The sequence below is a fragment of the Porites lutea genome, chromosome 6 (genome assembly GCF_958299795.1).
Source record: "Porites lutea chromosome 6, jaPorLute2.1, whole genome shotgun sequence".
Lineage (NCBI taxonomy): Eukaryota > Metazoa > Cnidaria > Anthozoa > Scleractinia > Poritidae > Porites > Porites lutea.
The window spans coordinates 1,124,327-1,147,708 of record NC_133206.1 but is presented as its reverse complement, the minus strand read 5'-3'; the positions used below and the strand labels follow the sequence as shown (position 1 = coordinate 1,147,708).

Here is a 23,382-nt window from a genome sequence, read left to right as displayed (position 1 = left end):
AGTTCTGTTGGCAGACTCTTCAACGTTGCGTGTAATATGTAATAAACGAGCATCAAGACTATTAGAGGAAGAACAGCTAATGGTTTAATTTTATCCCAGCAAAATCTACATTTTAGATAATATTTATTCCGTTTATTTATTCTCTTTATTATTCTAAGCCAAGCTGGTAGATTATATTGACAATAGGTGAAAATAAAAGAAAGTTAATTAACGTTTAGTCGAAGCCATGTTGGTTGGTTACAGAAACTTACTATACATAAACTCAGATGCTTTGCATATTAGTTGTGGTTCACTTTATCCTTGGTTTAATTTCTTTTACTTTGCTTCAAAGTAATTGACTGAGATATATTACCATACCCAAAAACAAAGAAAAATAAAATTTAGACTACGGATAACACTAAAAAACACAACAGATATACCGATTATTTCATAAAATATTAATGAATGCACCTTTGAAAGTTGTATATGATTTCCATTCACTTGACAGAACTGTCATTCATAGAAGGATAAAATAAAATTTTAGAAAAGTAGAAAAGTAAGTATTGACTTTCTTACAAACTTTTGTGATAGGCTTCTAACACCCGGAAGGATCCGTTTGTTAGAAACCAATAGTTTTAGGCCATTGTTGCTCAGCTTTCCTAACAAAAAGTTCCTGACGGAGGATGCTGTGGTCAAAATGCTGAATGCAGACATTTATGTCACTGAGGAATTATCTCTACTATAAAAATTAATTATCTCATTAAGTCAGGGGTTTCAATTTAAAACGTTGAACATGTACTTTTTATCATTTCTATGGCCAGGCTATCGAGACTCTATCGACAATCAGCGCTTACTGATAATTAAATGGCAGGGTTATTGCTAAGAAAAAATAAACTATCGCTTTTCTTGTTTGGATAAGATTTAGATAGAAAACAGGCCCTTCCTCACCCCCTTTGTCATTAAACAGCTATTTCAATGCAATGCACTTTTTCCAAGATTTCTTTTGTCGCCTTTAATTCTCAATTATGTGTAAAATATATGTATCCGACATTTATTTTCGTCATAAGTCTGGCAAAATCTTTTTTCGTCTTACAGTTCGGAGCTGTTCGGATTCGCAAGAATGTCAACAATGATTTACAATATGATGGCAGCACGAAATAAGAATTAAGGCTTATCGTTGTCGACAACACCCAGTCATCTTCGAAATCTCCATTTACTTAGCTATACATTTGTTACGGTTGGATACATAGCCTAATTCCTCAAACACAAGGCAATGACCAGAGTTGGATGAAAAGCAGTTTTTGGACGACCGAAGAATTTAAGAATCCGAATTTTTAATTAAACTCACTCTAAGGACCAAAATCAGTTTAAGAATTTTTTTTATCATATCCGTTGACTTTCACGGCTCATTGCTTCCATTCATGAACATATTTAAATTATAAGTAACGTCAGTATATAACAAATCGGTAATTAACGGTTTAAAGTCACAGTGAAGTTGAAATCTCTTGAGAACGTAAGGCGATACTGCGGACTTCGCGCTGGATTATTGATGCAGCTGCTATATTGTTTGTTGTCGTAGAACCCAGACTCCTTCTTCTAACATCGTGAATTCTATTTCTATCCACGCTTCTACAATACAACAGAGCCTTGATTTGATTTCTAAAGCGAGGATTGACATAGGCATAAATGAATGGATTGACGGTGGAATTGCACGTGACCAACATGATGGAAATGATATCTGCCGCGTCTCCGAGGTTGTGCTTTGAGCTAAAGTGGATCAGTGCGTAAATGACGAGATCCGGGGTCCAACACATGACGTAGATAATACTGACTGCTAAGACCATCTTGGTGACACGTTTACGTACCCTCAAAACACCCTGAAAATAAGGAAACTTCTTAACAGTTCATTACTTATAAATCATTTATAATCGTTATAATCATTATGATCATTAATCATCCGGTCAGCTTTTTATTTCCGGTCTAGTATATAAACCAATTGCGTAAGCATAACTTTGCCGTCGAGCCAAGTTAAAAGCAAAAAGGGAGAAACAGGCAAAAAAGGGGACGTTAGTTAAAAGTATAAAAATCACTCAATCAAGAAATGGCCAATACAAAATGACATTACTGATACCGGCAGCCTATCGTAGATAAAGTAGTCGCAGATAACAGCAAGGGCTGCACTTTCAACATTAAGACACAAATTTGGATGAGCAACATTAGAACCTACTATCAGAAACCTTTAGCAATCCGCTTAGCTTAATAGGAGTGTTTTACGCTTACCTGTTGGGCACCCTGGTGGTGTACTTCTTGCTTGATCCAAAGCGAATAAATTACTCTTGAGTATAACACGAACATCATAATCATTGGCATAGCACCGAGAAGTACAAACCAAGCTAAACTGTAAGCTTTAGCTGTCCATTCTCCCGGCCAGTGCTCCATGCAAAAGTTATCCCCTTTGCTGAAGTAGGTTGTTAAGAAGAATGGCATGTTTATGATGACTGAACTTATCCATATAACAGGAATGATGAGCTGTGAGAAGCCAAAGACAGAATTCAAAGTTTTTTATACTGGCGTCATGCATTTTGTGCGTACATGTATGTAATGTTTTCTTTAGTTTTTGTTGTTGTTGCTGTTGTTGTTGTTGTTGTTTACAACAGCCTATTAAGACTTAGCTGGTTTAAAACTGATCTAATTACATAATAGGCAAGTTTCCTATTCCCCGGGGGGCCTAGGGCGAGTGCTTGTTTTCGCGCGAAAGCGAGGCTAACGCTTGCAACTTCTTGGCAAGAAGTTAACAAACATGAAAAAACTGCAGCTGAGGAAAAACTCAAAGGTTTAATGTTTCGATGGGCTCCAAACTTACTTATAGGCTTTAGAAATCATTGCTACGAACAGCAAAAGGAAGATCAGCTCTTCGTCACCGAGAAAAACAACCAGCGAAACTAGAAATTGCCCGGAAGAGTGGGTTGGTGAGCGACTTCAATAAAAATGCGAAGATGGTCTCAAAATCCTCAAAACATGGTAAAACTCTGAAGCCATTTTCAGTGATCGTTATAACTTCTTTAAGTAAGCCTTTCATTGAAATGTGGTAGTTATCGACAAAATTTAATTAAGTAAAACAACTACTTTTCAGTTGACATTTTCTAACCGTGCGGATGAAAAATTTTGTGTGTTTGAAATAAACCGAACAAGTACGTTCGGTGGAAAAATATCTATCACGATGGGGCTAATTTCTGCATAGACTTCTTGCACTGTAAGGAAGTTAAATCGGAATGGACAAAGGCGATTTGAAAGGTATAAGTTTATTTATACATTTAGCCTACATCGTTTGTAAAAACAATTTCAGCCACATGTAGAAAAACGATCGACGTATACACATTTCACTCGATTAGAAGTTAAATACAGACTTATTACACAGATGATAATACTAATCCATTTTACAGATATCACACGAGGAAAACAGGATAATAAGAAGTTTGAAAACAAAAGAGACTTAAGCTTAATTTACCATTTTACCATTTTCAAGCTTCAGTCGTGGCTTTTTTCATGTCTGTGTTAGTTCGACCAGCTCTTTCCACAGTTTTACTGTTTGAAACAGATATCCCTTCAGCGTACTGGTAAAGTTTGAGCTTTGAAATCTCATTATTTTCATGATTTGTATCGTTTTCCAACGACTCAGCCGCAATTTGCCTATGTTACTTTGTTTTCGTTTTTACCAAGAAGTTGACCCGCATTAGCCTCGCAATCATGCTCTTCCCAGGTCCGTCGGGGAATACGAAACTTGCCTATTTGTCATGTTAGAAATTGTATTAAGGGAAAAGCGCTGAAAATCTAATTACATGTTTTATACAAGAAACTGTTTTCAGGGAAAAGCTCTGAAATATGTACGAGGATTCTTCATTTGCAAATCTCCCATAATACACCTCCCCCCTCCCCCTTGTGCATTTGTATTGTCCTCAATTTCTCTTCGGATTGACTGTAAGAGGAAAAATTGAAAACAAAGGGTATGCAAAATTTTGCAGAGCAAACAAGGTGTATTATGGGGGATGTGCAAATGGCGAAAACAAAGAATTTGCTTAGTGAATTCGTTACACGTCTGGGCAGCCCGGGAGCTATAAAATTCGAAATTTCGTAGAATCCCTGAAAGAGTTTGTTTACTTTCTTTAATATTCCGTTGGCATCGTTATCATCGTCCTGAACGTTGTTATTAGAATACCGTATTTATTCGAATAAGCGCCCAACCTCGAATTAGCGCCCACTTCGAATAAGCGCCCATTCTAAAGGCAGAAAAAGCTAATAAGCGCGCAGCCTCGAATAAGCACCCACCCACTCCTCCTCCCAATCAAACTCAAATAAGCGCTCACCCCCATCCCACCGACTTGAGTGAATAAATTCTAATAAGAGACTTACCCGAGGACGGAGTTTTCTTCAGAGTATTTTATAGAAACCTTGCTTTGTTACTTCTTCGCGTTTTGCTATTAGCATTCATTGTTTTGTTGCAAAATAAACATACTTTACTTGCTGAAAATGGTGAAAATTTAATAAGCGCCCAGCCTCGAATAAGCGCCCACCTCGAATAAGCGCCCACTCTCAAGGACCAAAAATTTAACAAGCGCCCAGGGCGGTTAATCGAATAAATACGATATCTTTTAATGTTCCCAGGGGAATAAGTAGTGTATTTCTAGCATCACTACAATGCCTTTTGCATTCTTTAAACTCAGTACCACCATATCGACTCACTATAAATGGCTGCTCTAACTTAGAACAAAGCATAGTGCCATTTACGTTTATATTTTACAAACATTTGTTAGTATCTAAAGGACAAAAAATCGCCAACCCTTGGTCAGTCAATAAACCTTTTGATACTTTTAAAATAATCATATTCTCTTGAATTTTCTAAAAGGGACTAGTTACATCAGGTAAAATAATGATAACGTAAACTATTACACGGACACAAACAGCACCGAGGTACCAACAATTCAAGACAAGAAGAATTGATTTTGAAAATGTGTCGTGAAATTGAAAAAAAAGGAAGCCAAGAACAAGAAGAAGAAGAAGAAAAGGATAATACTAATGATATGAATAAACATTTCCATTACTAGAGTAACAATGAGTTACTTTATTGTTCTTTATTTCTTTAATCAAAGGAGGTTGCAAACAATGCTCTCCACTCTTAACAGCGGCGGCAAAGTAAGCTATCGTCTATTTAATTTTTTTTTCCCCCACAGTTTTCAAATGATACTATCATCTCAGTCTGTAATTCTTACGTCCTGCTCCGATTAGATTTCAGTGTTTCTAAAATTACCTTTAGTTTGCCGGTTGTTAGCTTTCTTCTATTGCCGTAAGGATACATAACGGCGAAGTATCGCTCGAACGCAATGACGACCAGAGAGAAAGAAGAAGCAGTTGCTCCTGTCCACATAAGATTCCCGCCGGTCAAAAATTTACAAAGCAGTGTCCCGGCCAAGCCGTCTGGGTGCTTGAATGTGTGAATAAGGATAAACTGTGGCGCAATAAATAGCGCCACCATAATGTCCGCTAGCGCCAGGTTGACAAGTAAAAAGTTCATCGGCGTCCTGCCGGCCAAAATTGAAAAGTGTTAGTGTTTAGAAGAATGTGTCATCTGTTCAAAATGTCTCATGTCTCCGGGTTAAAAAGTTTCAAGTTTTTCTGACGCAAGATATCACCTGGAACTTAGAACGGACTTTGTCTGATAATTTTGATTTTCATAAAGACGTGACAAATCAAGCAAAAAAATACCTCTGCCTATTTTTTTTCTTTAGATAAAGCGAGAAAAAACTATATCTTACTAGAAAATGTTTTCATATTACAAGATACAACGCCAAATATATTGTTCATGAATCAAGTCTAGGTATATTTATATTCAAGTGGCACTAGGAAAGCAAATATCTACAAGAGCCTATCGTTGAAAAATGAAGGAAGGATGTTGAAATTGGATGGTGAACAAAATACATTACGTAGCTTCTTGTGATGAATAAAAGTCATATTGGACGCAGTTATAGTGTAAACACGCGTTACACTTTGCATTGATCGGTTTGATGGTCAGGAAAAAGACTATCTTTATAAATAAAAAATAAATTTTTGGGTCTTAGGATATTTTCGTACGATACTGGTTTGCGGGTAAAGAATAGGCAAAATTTATAAAGGTTCCTTTTTCCGTTTAGGTTTAATTCCCGTGAGTATTTCCTGTTCCTTTCAACTAAAGGAATTTTCTTCCCACCAGTTATAAATTTTCAAGTTTTTATGCAATGAAAATTTCCAAGTTTTAAACGACGTTGGCACAATGTCAATTAATTTCAAACTTACCTCATATCTTGATTTTTAATTAACACCACACAAACAAGACTGTTTCCCACGATATCTGTCATGACCAGCAAGGAAAATACTGAAGTTATCACGACTTGTGCTGTCTCAGAAACCATGCTGCACGGTCGTTAGTGATCAACCTGGCTGTGGTATTGATTTGAACTTTAGGTGTATTAAGTAAGACAGAAAAAAGGCTTGGACTGCAAATGTCAAAGTGAAATTCTATTTCTATTGGCAGTTTCCAATCTCAAATGTGCCAGAAAGCAATAATAACCCGCTTGTTAAACAACATGAATCTATATTTAAATTTATGAAGTTTACAGAAAAAAATATATACTGCCATTAATTCTCGAAAACGTCAGTTCGTCGGTTAAAATACACTCAATGTTAACCTATAAATTTCATCAGTGAAATAAGCTTTTTCGGACAACTTGTCCATTGGGGATTTTTGTGTGAGTAATGTTCTCTTAAATTTAAAAGTTACGAAACAATTAGTCTAAAAACTTCATTATAAGAAAAGATTTACGCACAGCGCCTAATGCGTCTTTTGTTCGTAAATGTCGGCAATCATGGCCAAAGAAGGTTCTCCTTTTCTTTTTCTTTTTTTTCTTTTCTTTGAATAGGGGGCAGGTGAAAGCAAGAAGACGAATATCTAATATGATCTAAAATAATCGAGTGGAATACTGTTCAGTTATTTTGGATAATCAGCATACTCAGGGAGTCAAAATTTAAGGCATCTCCCTCAAACAATATTTCCACTCAGAAATATTTGGAACGCAGCATTTGTTTTGTTTTGTGTTTTTTCGGTACGTTTCTCGTAATTAATCGCTGAATTTATTAGCACTCAAGAAACAAATCACAAATCATAAATAATTTGCTTTTTGGTATTCACGTATTTGTCTTAAAGTTCTCAAACATGATTTTAATCAACGCCTGAAATTGCAGGTAGAGTTTTTGTTCCACCATTTTAATTACATTTAGCGGTCTCCATCAAACGTTTGTGAACTGTTAGCCAATCAGACAGCATCAATCTTATACTTAAAAGATTTTCATTGCATTTTTGGTGCAGCCGAATAAAACAAATTGTCCAGTCGCGTTGGACAACGAACTTATAGATATTCTTAAAGTTGAAGGAAATTGAATAACTCCTGCCAGCTTTTCACTGGGTCATTTCTGATTTAAAATTTCATCATCATCATCAGGTCGAGCGAGCTCGGTCATTCGTGAGTCCATCACTCCATCCATCACGGTCCTGCAACAAAGCAGGGAGGTCCTTCGGAAGGCATTCCGTTTCTCTACAGAGTTGATCGATGTAGGTGATTGCAGGGCGACCAACCGGCCTTTTACCATAGTTCAATAGGTGACCAGAGCAGTAGATTGCTCGCGAGCTCGCCAGCAGTGACCTGCAAAACGCATTCTTCGTTCACGTAAGATTGTAGAAATGTCAGGGATGAGTCCACGAAACTGTAGTTTGGTTGGATGTTGTCTCCAGGAGATGTGAAGTGTTATAGTAGCTCTCAGCATCTGGTTATAGGTTCCATCGAGCTTGGATTCGAGGGATTTAGTCTATGACCAGGCAGAGGCACCATACATTAACACTGATTCAACAGTGGCACGAAAAAAAATTCCGTTTGAGGTTGTCTGAAAGAGCGGATTTTCAGATTGTGTCCACTTTATTCAGGGCGTTCCAGACTTTAGCCAAGCGGATTTACATGTCTTTTTCGGTAAAAAACTAAAAAATTGTAAATTGTTTGTTTACCCACGAAGCACATAGGAGTTCATATGGACTCGTTTAAACGTGTCCGTGCGTTCCAGATCGAATTGGATTTTGGAATTCGAAGTGTTGGTTTTTGAGGAGAGGGGAAAACCGGAGTACCCGGAGAAAAACCTCTCGGAGTAGGAGAGAGAACCAACGGTTGAATTGATTTCGCTTCTTAGATATGTAAATGATTCAAGAAAAGATCTAGTCAAGAGTAGAAGATTATAACTGATAAAGGCAAAATGATGCCGGGAAAACGTCTGGTGGTAGCCACCATAGCCATGCTGCAACTAACCTCTTGGTTGATTCTACCCCAAGATGCTTAGGGTACCCTCATGATAGTATAAACGACAAAGTACCTACATTCAATTCTTTGAACCCCGAAGTCATGTCATAATTAGAGATAAAACAGTACGTATCATCCGGGTGGATGTTATCCTGAATAGGGCTGTTATTAGCTGTAAATGACGTTTCGACAAGTTTTCTGATAACATCGTCTTCAGAGTCAGTCGCTATTTGATGGTAGCAAACTCTGGTTATTGACCTGATTGTTGAATTAAGTCGCGATGTTGTTGGTAGTCTATAGATTTTAAGTTAAGACCCTTTCCTTCGCAATCACACGAATCAAAGATTTTACTGCTGTATTGCAACACCTGTTAATTTGAGAACAAATGCTTTCGTGGTCTACCTGGCCGGGTTTCATCGGGATACCTTGTTGATCGACATTCGATGTTGATGCCAAGAGACTCCAGTACCACTGGGCAGCAGCAGGCAGTACTACTTTATTGCTGCTGAGGAGAAAAGAAGAGGGACTGACAAACGACACTAAGGGTAAGAATCCTCATACGGCCAATACATGATAAATCGTTCTTTCTTTCAGTGGTGATCAGAAAGCCCCTGCACAAGCGGAGAAGCCCCAGTGTAGTACTGGAGATGTAACGAATACCTTTTTGACTAATTTCAGAGTTAACTCAAAATTTTATTATTGTAGCGCGCCATCAAAGCAGCACACGTCAATGTCTAAGTGACTTTATTTTTTTACGTCACAGTTACGTTTTTATCTTGAAACTGAGAGAACGTTTACTCAAGTCTCTTAAGATAACCTTAAAAAAGGTTATATAATCCATATTGAGGTGCCGGAAAACTATCAATTCACTGAAAGGTTCTTTTTTAGAGTGTCTTGAAATCACAATAGAATTTATTTATCAATAAACAAACTCAAAGTACAAAGTCTGCCATTTGGTAAGAGCACATGGTTAATAAGCGCTAAAAGAACAAGTGCGCATGTCCCTAGTGTTACTTAGCAACCATGAAATATTACTGAGCAATGTCAACATAGAGAGGAACAACTTTGCAAATAATGATTTGCAGACGCTATAGCCTGCACAGCTCGCGGAGATGACAACAACAAAAACAATACTCACCCCTTTTTCCTACTATCGATTAACAAATTCAAAAGTTGTATCTTACATCTACGATATCAAACACGTGGTAAACGCTTCATCGTGTACTGTTGAGTTATGGACGTACTTGGGAGACGTCTTGGGAGGGCTGGTAAGCTCACAAGTACTCAAGGTATAATAGTTTATTGCGTCATCATCGTGCTCAGTGGGTATACGTAGTACGCTCGAGCTAATGAATTTGATTAGGCGAATATTCTAACTATGTTACAATGAATTTTAGAAAACACGAAGGATTCTTGTTAGCCAACAACACTTTACAGTCCAAATTTTCTGATTTGTTCCCTTATAGTAGAAAATTTACCCCTATGTTGTTATGTCATCATTCTATACATGCGAAAACATTATCTTTGAAAATCAGACCTTGATTTACAAACTGGGCTGTCAAATTAAGCATGAAAATAAAACAAGGGGGGCAGTGTAAAATGAAACAACCAAACAAATCAACAACTTGGTGACAGGAACTTGAAAATTGCTCATCTTAACATCAATGGTTTACTAAATAAGCTACCAGAAGTCCAAAATATTTTAGATCAAGCTAGATTTGATATCCTGGGCATCTCGGAAACCCATTTAAGAGAAGATATTCCAGATGAATGGATTAATATTAATGGATACAGTTTTGTGAGAAGAGATCGTGATTCAGGTCCTGGAGGAGGTGTCTTAATATATTTCAAAGCGAACCTTACTGCTTATTTGGTAACCCGTTGGAACTGCACCCATCTAGAAGCGGCATGGCTGAATGTAACAATAAGATCACAATCTTTCCTGATGGGATGCTTTTGTAGACCACCTCAAGATTCCTTATTTTTTAATCATTTCAGGAACGTGCTAGAAAACATCTGGCTAAGAAGGAAAAATATTATTCTTTCGGGTGACTTCAATTCTGACATGTTAAAAGGATCAAGTAATACTGAATCTCAATATAGAAAAAGGCTGGAAAGGATAATCTCCTCCTTTGGCCTTAAAAACATTATGTCCTGCCCGTCAAGAATCACACTTACTTCAAAGTCTCTCATTGACCTTATCATCACCAGCCAACCAGCCAAAGTGAAAACCTCTGGTGCAATTGATCTTGGTATTTCTGATCATCACTTAGTATTTGCTGTCTTTATGACTACTAAAGCTAATCCTAAACCCAAGTATATAACAACCAAAGCTTACAAATCACTTGACATCAAACAATTTAGAAATGATATAGAACATGCGCCGTGGCAATTGGCTGGTATTTTTGACGACGTCGACGATAGCTTGTACCTGTGGGACTATTTATATAAGCATATAGTCAACCACCACCTCCCAACTAGGAATGTTGAAATAAGATCCAAATCTTTACCCTGGATTTCTACTTACATAAGGAAGCAAATAAATCTTCGCTATAAGTTACTTAAGGAAGCCAAGTCATCTCAAGATCAAGTCAAATGGGAATTATATAAATCCAAAAGAAATGAAGTAAAAAAGTTGTTAAAACAATCGGAAGCTGCTTATTGGAAACAGGAATTTATGAATTCTCAAGATCCTAAGCAATTTTGGAAACTAACCAACAAGGTTCTAAGGAAAAGTAAGGATAGTACTATTGGTCCCATAATAACTGACAGTAAAGATGTATTAACCAGTGATCTAGAAAAAGCTTCTTACTTTAATGAGTTCTTTGTTAATATCAGCGAAGAACTTACAAAGAATTTAGAACCTCTTGATCCAAACACCTTAACTTCTTATGTAACAAGAGTCACTCCTACAAGATGCGACATAGAGTTAAATTGGGAGCTAGTGAAGAAGAAAATTGAAAAATCATCAAACCCGAATAAAGCTACTGGACCGGACCTAGTCTCACCCAAGGACCTTAAACTCCTTGGGGAATCTTCTATCCATAGCCTGCTGCCAGTTTTCAAGAAAAGTATAGATGATGCAGTTTTTCCAACAAACTGGAAACTCTCACGTGTTAAGCCAGTATTTAAAAAGGGAGCACCCACTGATATGAGCAACTTCAGGCCCATATCTCTCTTAAGTATCCCAGGAAAGATTCTTGAAGATATTATAAGCAACAGCATAGACAATCACATTGAAGCTCAGAACCTGCTTAGTGACAATCAATGGGGCTTTCGCAAGAATCATTCTACAGAGGATCTCCTTCTTCATCTTACTGACACTTGGAAGTGGGCCCTAGATAATAATCTTAAAGTTGGTGTTCTGTTTATTGACTTCAGGAAGGCCTTTGACTCGGTGAACCATACCATCCTATTACAAAAGTTGAAAGCTGTTGGTATATCAGGAAATTTACTATCTTGGATGGGAAGCTACCTGTTAAATCGTAACCAATTTGTTCAAGTTAATGAAGTGAAATCAGACACTAGCTCTATCAAGTTTGGAGTACCACAAGGGTCAATCTTAGGACCCAAACTGTTCTCCCTTTATGTCAATGACTTTCCTGAATCTGTAACCTCGGGAGAACTTTATATGTTTGCTGATGATACTACCATATTTACCATAAGTGATAATATTGATACTATAATTAAGGCCATGCAAGTTATACTAGATCAAGTTCTTAGTTGGTGTGGTGCTAACAGATTGATTGCTCATGAAACTAAGTCAGAAGCCTTATTATTATCCAAACAAAGATTCATTGGTCCATTGTTGCCTTTGAAGTATGGTGAAAAATTTATTGAATTAAAATCATCATGTAAATGTCTAGGAGTAACTATAGACAGTAATCTTTCTTGGCAAGAACACACTAAAAGTCTCTTAAAATCTTTTAATAAGAAAATAGCAGTCCTCAGAAGAATTAAATTCTTGCCATCATCCATTCTACAGACCATTTATTTTAGGACTGTACTTCCAAATTGGCAGGCTGACTTTTAAGCATAGAGCTGCCATTGCTTGGAACTCACTTCCTGATTCGATCAAAAAGTCTTCTAGCTTAGAATGTTTTAAAAAAAGACTTAGATCTAGCAAGGACTTAATTAATTCTATAAGCTATAATAAGGAATCTTCCATGATAAGAAATAGGAATGAGGAATTTCTTTATTAATCTTATTTATATTTGTATTGTTATTATTATTTATTATTTAACTTCTGTTGATTTTCTATTTATTCACATTTATATACTTTAGTTTTTAACAAGTAGATAGGCAGGTCCACATCAGGACTTCAGTCTTGCGTATTCTGTAACCTGCGTTACCAAATAAACTATGTATGTATGTATGTATGTATGTATGTATGTATGTCTAGCCGGATTTATGAAAACCGTACCATCGGACACCAGCAGCCCACACACCTTAAACTGACTCAACTAAAGTAAATATGGCCAAGACACTCAGCTCTTACCCATGGTTCTCTTAAGTTGACTCTCTTCTTGGTTCCTGATTAGCAAAAGAAACATTCCAGTCCATCAAAAAGACACTCTGGACTTGTCCATACACTCTAGCTGCTTAAAGGCCCTGAATGACGGAGGACGCTTGAGACTTAAGCAAGTTCTAAGCAGAGAAATTCAAGGTTAAATCACCCCCCCTGACTTCCTCCACCCCCCCAGCCTAGCACGTGCTTAAGGGGAATGCTTTCATTGGCCAATGGGCCTCAAACGTTACAAGAATTTGACATGACAAACCAAAGGCAGACATGAGCAGTGCACTGACTCTCCCAGACCAGGACTAACGGAAGGTACAACGCTTTTTCAGCACCCTACCCCCCTAGGGATTGACATGGAGGCCCCTTTCCAACCCATGGCGAGTTAGCTCAGGGACTGAACTTGTCAATGAGACCAACCAGGACAGCAAGCCCCCTATGTTTTTTCGCACCGCAGTGACCAGAAAGCTGGCGATCGCCAGCTTTCTGTGCGAATATTCTGGTCCATTTTGAGGTATGTTTTCAAAAATTCGGCTAGATGTATGTATGTATGTATGTATGTACAGCGGACTCAGACTGCGGACTATTGGTTTTAGGGTAAGAAATTAAAATAATGGGCTATTGTTGTCACGTTCACATTTGAACAATAGAAAACAATAGTTCACAATCCGCGTTTACATTGACCAATAAAACTTTCCACAGTATAAAATTTGAAAGAAAAATGTAATTTTCTTATTTCCTTCCTAACTAATGTATTGAATTACTTTATAGAACTTCATGTAATAACAAAGGATACAATTACTGTGTATTATTATATGGCAAAGCCAGTCTTAGGCAAATCCGTGCGCTCTGATTGATTCTCGGGTGGGGTTTTTGGGGTACGGACCGTTCCCAAGCCGGCTTTGGAGCAAAGCCGGCAAATTCAAAATTTGCTACCAAAACAGCGAAAAAAAAAATGTAAATATTGTCATTGTTCACTGCTCCACTAGCAGAAAAAGCTAAAAAGATTGAAATTTTACATATGGATGAAGAAGACGAACATTCTTTGAGTGAGTTTTATATCACCCTGAAGAATGATATGAAACTTTTGATGCAGAAACTGAAACAGGCATCACCGAAAAGGAGGCCATAGACGATTTTATCAACCAACAGGAAAGTGCAATCACAAACAAGAGGACAGTTACTGATATGAACACTCTTCTCCGCTACATGGAAACTAATGGTATGAAAAATGAGAAAATTGAAAGCTTACCTGCGTCCGAGCTTGACTTCCTTTTGCCGAATTTTTTTTTGAAACCACGCAGAAAAACGGAGAAGAATATAATTACGAGCCAGCAAAAGTTTCCAAAAATTCCGCAGTCAAGGCGGCCCAGTGGAAATGAACGCACCAGAATCACCATTTTACTTGGTGGACCGGCATTATGGACGCTCAAATGAAGAAATATTTGATATATGAAGGTACCCCTCGGAAAAAATGAAATAGGAAAGTTCCTGTCCACTGCAGCGAAGAATGCTGGCCTTCAGAGAAGGAAAAAAAGTAATCAATCATTCTCTCAGGAAAACCTGTATTTCGAGGCTCCTTGATGCTAATGTTACAGAGAACTTTGTAGCCCCCCTGAGTGGCCACAAAGCACGGAGAGTTTACAGTCCTACAAGTCTGCCAGTGCCCAAAAGAGGATGTCCTTGAACCTCAGCAGAGCTGATCTTTCTGGATCCAGAGATAAAGCTTTATCAAGTGTCTATAATCAAGGGATGGTTTGAAGTAGTAACTCGCCGTAAGTTCGACAACAAATTCACTCATCTTGATCAGTCAACCGATCCGTCACTGCCTTCCACCGCTCCAGTTTTTACAGGTACAAAACATTGGATCCATCACGGGTGCACATTCCAAATATTTCATGTTAATGTGAAAATTGTCCAGAATGAAAGGAAGCGTCGAATTGTTATCGAGAGCGATGAGGACGATTGACTTTGAAGTTATTTTTTGTCAACTGTGTCCAGTTGTGAATTATTTTTCACAACTTCAAAGTTAGAACTTTCACTAGACACAGACTGGATCCATATCTTGTAATCAAGAAAATATTGTTTGATCGACAAAAAACCTTTCTATTATTTTAGTATAAAAAGCGTTTTTAGACGATTTTACATTGATTTCAATAAATTTGATTTTCGAACTCGTGGTAGCTTGCTTTTGTCGGAGTTGCTTGCGTCATCAAGAATACGTCACGGTGGAAGCCTTTTAAGTGCAAGCCACCGGAAGTGTATTTTACTATCAGAAACCGTGTGCCATATAATAAACAACTTACTAACCGTGTTGGCTCGAGCCACACTGGAGAATATTGGCCCTCGCTCGCTGCGCTCGGTCCATACTGCCACGACCTCGGGCCAATATTCTCCAGTACGGCCCTCGCGCTCGGTTAGAAGCGGTTAGTAATAGACCTAATTCTCGTATATCTGTAAACAAAGGCACCGGCCCGAGGTTTAGGTGGACAAAACACAGTGATTTGTATGAAATTGTCCACCCAGACCAAGACCTCTTTCCTTTATCACAGTGGGGCCAAACAACCCCCTAAATGTTGCATTAATGCATTGGCAGTTGTGTTATTTTACAATTATAACTTTGTTGACTCTTTAGAGTTTTTCACGAAAGTTGGTCTGAAAAAGCAAAATGTCACGTTTGCTTTTTGTTTTTTCCGAAAGATCTGATTAAAGGGAGTTGAAAGCTGAAAACAATTCGTAATAACTCATCATGACCTGAGATATCGCAGTTTAAATTTGGGGGAAAAAATGGAAACCACCACTAAATTTAACAGTTTTCTTGTTAATTGCCCTTGCTATTTAAGTTGCATAAAAGACATTTTTACTACCGTAGAATCCTGGAAAACAAAAAATGTCACGTGATCATTTTTTCTACTGCTTAAATTAGCGTTATTAAGTCAAAAAATGAAAATCCAAAATCATACGATTTTAGTCCACAATGAAAGGTTTTTGGCACCAAAAAAACAGTTTATTTTGTGTAAAACTGTAAAAAAATTTCAGAGCAACCGTATTTTAAGAAAAACTATGGATGGGGGGGGGGGGGACGGGGCGCACTAAATTATTTTTGAAGTCCCATAACTCGGCTCATACGTGTCGTATCGAAAAGCGGTTTTTGATGTTTTGCTCTTCTTCCGTTGCTCTTTCAGCTGATATAAGTTTGACGCAAAAAGTAAACATCAGTTTTCCCCATTTTGTGTTTCGTCTAACGACCACAAGCAATTCAAATTAATCAGAAACATAGTGGACGAAAAAAGCAACTCTGATCATGTCCTACCGACAAAACATTATTTATTATTATTATTATTATTATTATTACGTACGCGTGTCGTCACAATTTTTTAGATAATACATGTCGTTAAGGGTGATACCATCACTGCTATGTCCACGTTAAGTCATTTCATAATTGCATTTAAGGTGTTTCGATACAGTTTTTCAGCGGCGATACCGATATTTTTCAATCGCCTTAAAAGTGATTTTTTCCTTGTCCGATCGCTATAAAATTTTCACCAGTAATTGCTTATGGATTGAAATATGTGAAAATGTATTTTTAAATAAAATCGATATTACTATGGCAACAATAAACAAAAAACTTTGAAATTGATAAAAGCCGAATTTTGTGTGATCTAGACCTGCTACTGAAAATCCAACATTAGGAACTTAAAGTTTGGTGTTTAGCAAACAATCTCCGTAAGAAGTAAAAAATTCTGTATGTTTGAATTCGACTAAAACGAAAATATATTTTAAACCTTAAACTTTCAATAGCCGTGATAGGTTATTTAATAAAAACGTTACAAATGACTCAAATTATTCTTAAGTAGCATAAGAATGATGCTTAATATCATATTTTGATGCTAGGAAATTTTGGTGCACTTTCGTTCATGCGATCTTGAAATCTAACCCGTTTTCTCACCACCTGTATAAGTGTAACTTCATTCAGAATTAGGACTTTTAGCGCTTTCTTGTATATCTCCAAAACGACTCGAACGAATTTTTTTAAAATCTCTTCACATAATCTTCATAATGTATACAAAAATGTCTGAAATTTTCATTAAGATTGATTCACTGCAACACCTTGAAATTTCAGGACAAACTTATCCTACGAACCGGTCAAAAATCTGCGTTACAACATTCACTGTTTTGACGTTATGCTAATTTTTCCAAAATAATGCGCACTATACATACCTCCTTGGAGATATACAATAAAGCGCTAAAAGTCCAAATTCTGAATGAAGTTACACTTATACAGGTGGTGAGAAAACGGGTTAGATTTCAAGATCGCATGAACGAAAGTACACCAAAATTTCCTAGCATCAAAATATGATATTAAGGATCATTCTTACGCTACTTAAGAATAATTTGAGTCATTTATAAAGTTTTCATCAAATAATCTATCACAGCTATTGAAAATTTAAGGTTTGAAATATATTTTCGTTTTAGTCGAATTCAAACATACGGAATTTTTTACTTCTTACGGAGATTGTTTGCTAAACACCAAACTTTAAGTTCCTAGTGTTGGATTTTCAGTAGCAGGTCTAGATCACACAAAATTCGGCTTTTATCAGTTTCAAAGTTTTTTGTTTATTGTTGTCATAGTAATATCGATTTTACTTAAAACTACATTTTCACAAATCTCAATCCATAGCCAATTACTGGTAAAAATTTTATAGCGATCGGACAAGGAAAAAACCACTTTCAAGGCGATTGAAAAATATCGGTATGGCCTCTGAAAAACTGTATCGAAACACCTTAAAGGAGAATGTATTTTGATCAGAGAATGAAAGAACAAATAAAATCCAGAGAAATTAAGGCAAATTGCCCCATTTTCAGGTCGTCATATCCCATTTATAATATACAGGGAATGCCAGTTGTGCTATGCCAGAAGTGAATGTAACGCGATGAAATTTCAGTTTTTTAGTGAAAATAATATTAAACAAATGCCCCCAAGAACATTGTTTTTGTTTTTCACATGCAACAACCACTAAAACAAAAGGGCCAAAAAACCCATAGTTTTAATAACCAATGAGCCACTGGTAATTAAAAATAAATTAAATTATCAAAAGGTGACGTAACAGCAAATATCGCTGTTGAAATCAAATTCTGATTCATGGTTTGAGTTCGTTGAAAAATTATTCCACGCCGAAGCCAAATTGTATTTGATTTGACTTTCGTACAAGTACAGAGAGAAAAAATAAAGCATAAAAAATGCGTAAGGAAGCATTTGCCTCGAGTTAAGTTTAAAACAATCGCTTTTCCTCTAATAATTGCCCATTTTGGACCAAAAAAAACTGCAAACAAACGCCACTGACTATCGTTCGAGGAAAAATATAATTTAAACTTTTAATTCGAAGTTATTGTCTCCTGCGCAATTTTCTTCTGCCAAGGTTGGGTTGGTGACGGTATTTGTTTGATCATTTGTAGTTTTACTTGAGTTAACGGCGGGTTCAATCTTGTAACCGCAAGTAATTTTACAGCCCAGCAGAGTCTTAATCTTCCTTCGGAACTTCTGGTTTACAAATACATAAATAAAGGGATTGACTGTCGAATTGCATGAGACAAGAACAATGGAAGTGATGTAAGTGACGTCTCCGTAATTTTGAGTAGGACTGAAGTAATTCAGTGCATATATCGTCAGATTTGGCATCCAACATAATCCGTAGATAACACTAACTGCCAAAACCATCTTGGTTACTCTTTTGCGCACTTTCATAACACCCTAAAAAGAACGTAAAAACCACTTTATACACTTAATACCTGAGAGTTGTGTCACTGAAATCCATGAGTTATTTGATTATCATGAGATTTTTGTGGGGTCATAGCTATGGTTTGGTTCTCATGGGCTTTTTTCCTTGAAACGATGGATAATCAAGGAGCATTAAAATTATACACTATAATACGTCGAAAGTGAAACTGAAAAATTAAGTCAAAGAACAGCGATGTTCAGTAAGTGCATGACCTAATATCAGTCATTAACAAAAACTACCTGATTGGTGTTTTCGGAATTATTCTCACGCTGCTTAAACCACAAAGAATACACCACTCTGGAAAACAAAGCAGTCATCAGTGTCACAGGAATGATACCAGCCACAAAGAACCAAGTGGAACTGTAGGTCTTGGGTAGCCAGTCATTGGGCCAATATTCCATGCAGAAATTCACTTCTTTATCGAAGTAGATTGTCAAAAACAGTGGGACGTTGAGAATTGCTGCTGAAGTCCATGACGTAGGAATAATGATCTGAAATATAAGTTAGAGATGATGTTAGTCATAAATTAGTCAGTTAGTCAGGACGGTCGAACAGAAAAACAAGCGGGGAAAAAATGAGAGCCCAAAATGGGTTTAAATTCATTTGCGAGTCTTATCATCTCTTGTCCAGTTATATGATTCCTCACTGATGGATCGTTAAAGAAAATCGCACGGCTGGAGGCTTAACAGCGGTAAATACTGACAGAGAAAAATTTGTCGCTTTCAGAAAATCCTCACCCGTGTTTCATCAGAAAACCTGTTTCTTGCTGAATTTGGTAAACTTGATGACAGTTTGTGCGTAAAATGGCTAGTATAAAAAAAAATGGTAACAGGCAAGTACTAGCGGGGAAAAGTTGCCAAAAGTTGCATGCATGTGAATGTTGGTGAAGCTATCATGACGTAATTGATATTGCGTGGGGTGAAACGGCGTGAGGGTCTTCTTCCTCAGTGTTCCAGAAGCTGCTGGGGGAAGAGGAATTCTTATCCCCTTTTCATCGCAGGAGACTAAAAGATAGCCAAATTTTTCCAGCAGTTTAGGTTAACTCATGACATGCACTCTCATTCATACACATTCAGTTTCGCTCACCATCAACTTGTTGGAGGTCAACTTTCCTTTATTGCCATACGGATACATCACTGCATAGTATCTTTCAAAAGCGATGGCAACTAAGGTGAACACAGAAGCAGCCCCGCCCGTCCAAGTAAAATTACCACCTGTCAGCAGCTTACAGAATAAAGTACCGGTCTTTCCATCAGGGTGCGTAAAAAAGTGACTCAGAATAAAACGTGGCGTGATAAAGAGAGCAACCATCATGTCCGCCACAGCCAAATTGAGAAGCAAGAAGTTCATGGGCGTTCTATTATAAAGGGAAAAAAACCGTCCAATTTGAACGTAAATTTTGTAGTCTCGATACATAGTCTAGGGTTTATCAAATCAGTGGAAAGAAGATTGGCAGCGTTTTGATTGGGTTCTAGCCTGTTCCAGGCCCTGAGATACTCGGGTCCGCGAAATTTAGAAAGCGCGAACATGACCGCCCCCTTTTCGAGTGCCTTTCACGTAGGCGTCATCCCCACACAATCTGAAAGCCTGGAATTGAGTTTGGGATATCCACGGCTATCTATTCTCTGTTTTCAGAGAGAGAGTGAATGGAATCTTTTTTCCCGACGGTTTCGGAGACCAAATTTTAGTTACCGATAAATGAAGCAGTTGTACCGACAAATCCAAAAAGACTGAAGGAGAAAACTTTGACTTGTAAGTCGGTTTACTTACAGAAAGAATCCCTTTTTTACTAAATTTGCAACAAAATTAGGTCCGAACTGATCTCACTTCACAAAATCTCCGAAACACTATCAAAAAACATCATCAAAGCTTTTACTAACTGATTTTACTTACAAACAATTGCTTTCTATCCATTGGTAAATATTGAAAGAATGAATGAATGAATTAATGAATGACTTGTTTATTAACACCTTTTATAGCTTTGAACTGAATTGCAGGTACAGGTCAGTTACATAAACTATTGCTGGTTTTCAGTGTCACGCCATTCAAAGTAGATCAAAATAAAAATCAAAACCATTCGACAGATAAAGTCCAGAATCTGGGAAATGAAAGGAGGTAAATATACAAAGACCATCGCCAAGATTTGGGTCGAAGGAATAATTCGTATACAAGATATCCGAGGAAATGTTTTACCCAAATTCATTGAGCTTATGGAGACGCCATGCTGGAGCTCATCCGGATGAGCTCCAACATGGCGGACGGAAACCAACAGAAACATCTGTTACCGAGTTTTGCTACAAAAGCGTAAATTTATTTCTAGAGGAACTCATGAACATTAAAGTAATTCTTTTTCTAATACTTGAACTGTTTAGATAGCAAAATTCCTCGAAAAAAGACACTTTTTTAACCTAAATGACAGCTCTCTCGGCTATCATGTAAATGCTAGTGCGTCACGCAAAAGCTTAGAAATTAAAGTGTACTCAATTACAAAACCAAGGACCCGTTTGAAGCGAAAATGTGTTCGAAAATTAGTATTCAGCTGCTCTAATACACCATGAAAGTAAAATCTCAGTAGGATCGATAGTTTTGTAGTTTGAATTTTAGTGACGTCATATGAAAACCAACAATACATAATGAGGACCCTACCGGTGGCATATTTTAAGGTTACAAAATTCGCGAAACGATTAGTATTAGATGGTAGGGTTGTAAATAGTCAATTTGAACGTGTACAGTAAGCTGAAGATGAGTCAGAAACAATTCTGCTTTGAATGAAGGGAAGATTGGGTTATCAGGACTAACTATTTTTACAAAATCAACAAAAGCATCTTAACGACGTTGCTTTAATCTCGCGATTCCTGCCTTAGCCAGTGCGTCTTCGCACGAAGTAAAGGGAAAAAATTGTAACTAACAACTGATGCCCTCGGGGTCGGTACAATTAGCGTAAGAAACTATTCACCTCTCCCTCGAGCTGGGTGGGGGCGGGGGGGGGGGGGGTGTGACGGAAACAATCGTTTGTTAATGTGTCTTGTGGTGTGCGTACTGCCTCTTGTGTTACGTCATTTGGTAATCGCAATACCAAAGTACTGCATCTTCGGGCATAGTATGGTTGTTTCCTAACTCTTAACGCTGCGTACTAGGTGATTCGGGTGTTACTTAACTGGAACTCACTCCTGAAATGGTAATTTCGAAGTTCGTCGATTTTCTTTTCATTTTTTGATTTTGTAGCAACAAAATTTATGAAGATGTAGAAATTATTCATCTCAGCTCCTTTAAAAGTTATAAGATCACCATGCAATCGAAATAATGCAAGAAAGAGCCCTTACCTCATGTCATGAAAGACAATTATAATCTAGCATACAATAGTATTCCCGACAAGATCTGCAGCCACAAGTATTGCAAACATTGTGGTAATCCCAATCTGGGCTGACATGGAATCAGTGTACAGTGACATGATTTTATTTCTGGACTGCCTGTTAAATTGAAAACAAAAAAAAAAGAAAGGAAAACGACAGAATAACCAGCTGCCCAGCCCAAAGAAACAAAGAAAACAAAGAAATGTCAACCTTTTTGAGAACGAGTGTATATATATATATATAGGAAGTCTGTGTTTCGATTTTTCCGTAGTACAGTGCTCGATACGTTTAAGTAGAGCGTGATATAAATATTGAGCGACACGAAACAGGCTTGTCGGGATGAAAGTGTAGTTTTTTTCCTACTTCCAATATTTATATATATATATATATATATATATAGTAAAATAACCAGAATCAATACATGTACAAATTCAACATTGCTTGAGAAATGTTCTCCGACAGGAATTCTGACCTATTGTTCCTGTCAGGGCTCAGATTTTTTTCTTTGTCCCGTGCTCATGACATGTTGATCACATGATTTGTCATTTATTCACCGAGCTTAAAATTTACCATCAGTCTTTAATATTTAAGTTCAACAATTTTTGTACGACGGATCTTTGGTACTCAAAATACTTCAAAATTTTCCCGAGCTCCTCGAAATTAAAATGACCGCAACTTGTCAGCTGAAAAGGTTCGTACATGTGTTTGTTGCTGTTTATTTTTTCCAAGTACTGATCTTAGTTAATGGCAATCTTTCTGTTATATTATCGCGTTCTCCTTGCCCTTGGTTATTCTTACAAAACGCTATATATTTTTTTTCTTCTGAACGATTACTATTTTCTTTAATATATGAAAAGCGTGAAGTGTAGCACTGTTATTTGTGTAAGGACCTCATTGTAAGTAAGTATTGCAAGTTCTGTATTGTAAGTAGAGTATAGTATTGTTAGCAGCGTAAGTATCTCACATTGTCAATAAGTATTTTTTGTAAGTAGAGTATAGTTCTGTTAGTAGCGTAAGTATCATACATTGTTTGTAAGTAAGTATTGTAAGTAAGTACCTTGCAATTGAAAATAGAAATTAAAAAATATAAAAAAATAAAAAAAAGTCTGGATTTCAAATTCTTTATGCAGTAGAACAGTTAAGTTCACAATTTTCAAGGTAATTTTCGGTCATGCAGTCGAACTGAGTTTAAAATTTTATCCAAATACACTGCCCGTTTATGCCACTAAGAAAAGATAACAGCGCAAAATTTATTGTGTCTTTGAAGCAAAATAATTCGGAAGGCTTCATCGAAGCACCACAACTCTTTTTTTCCTGAAAAGTATACTTCCTAAGCTTTAAAAAGAGACCAAATATAGATCTGCACGTTAAATATTCGTGAA

General features: G+C 37.1%; 3 protein-coding genes across 3 annotated transcripts in view; 1 reads left to right on the top strand and 2 right to left on the bottom strand.

The window, feature by feature from the left end:
• The window catches only part of LOC140942370 (uncharacterized), a 333,944-nt gene that overhangs the window by 119,427 nt on the left and 191,135 nt on the right, over positions 1–23,382 (top strand). The window lies entirely within an intron of this gene.
• LOC140940775 (pyroglutamylated RF-amide peptide receptor-like) lies at positions 1,464–6,422 on the bottom strand. Its single transcript, XM_073389738.1, has 4 exons — positions 6,307–6,422; positions 5,285–5,555; positions 2,260–2,508; positions 1,464–1,856 (listed from the first exon to the last, which is right to left on the bottom strand). Exons 1-4 carry the CDS (start codon positions 6,420–6,422, stop codon positions 1,464–1,466), a joined length of 1,029 nt encoding a protein of 342 aa, XP_073245839.1.
• LOC140941740 (neuropeptide FF receptor 2-like) lies at positions 17,964–22,107 on the bottom strand. The gene is made up of 4 exons (XM_073390753.1): positions 21,971–22,107; positions 19,734–20,004; positions 18,887–19,138; positions 17,964–18,619 (listed from the first exon to the last, which is right to left on the bottom strand). The coding sequence occupies exons 1-4, from the start codon at positions 21,973–21,975 to the stop codon at positions 18,236–18,238; spliced, it is 912 nt and encodes a 303-aa protein (XP_073246854.1). The 5' UTR covers positions 21,976–22,107; the 3' UTR covers positions 17,964–18,235.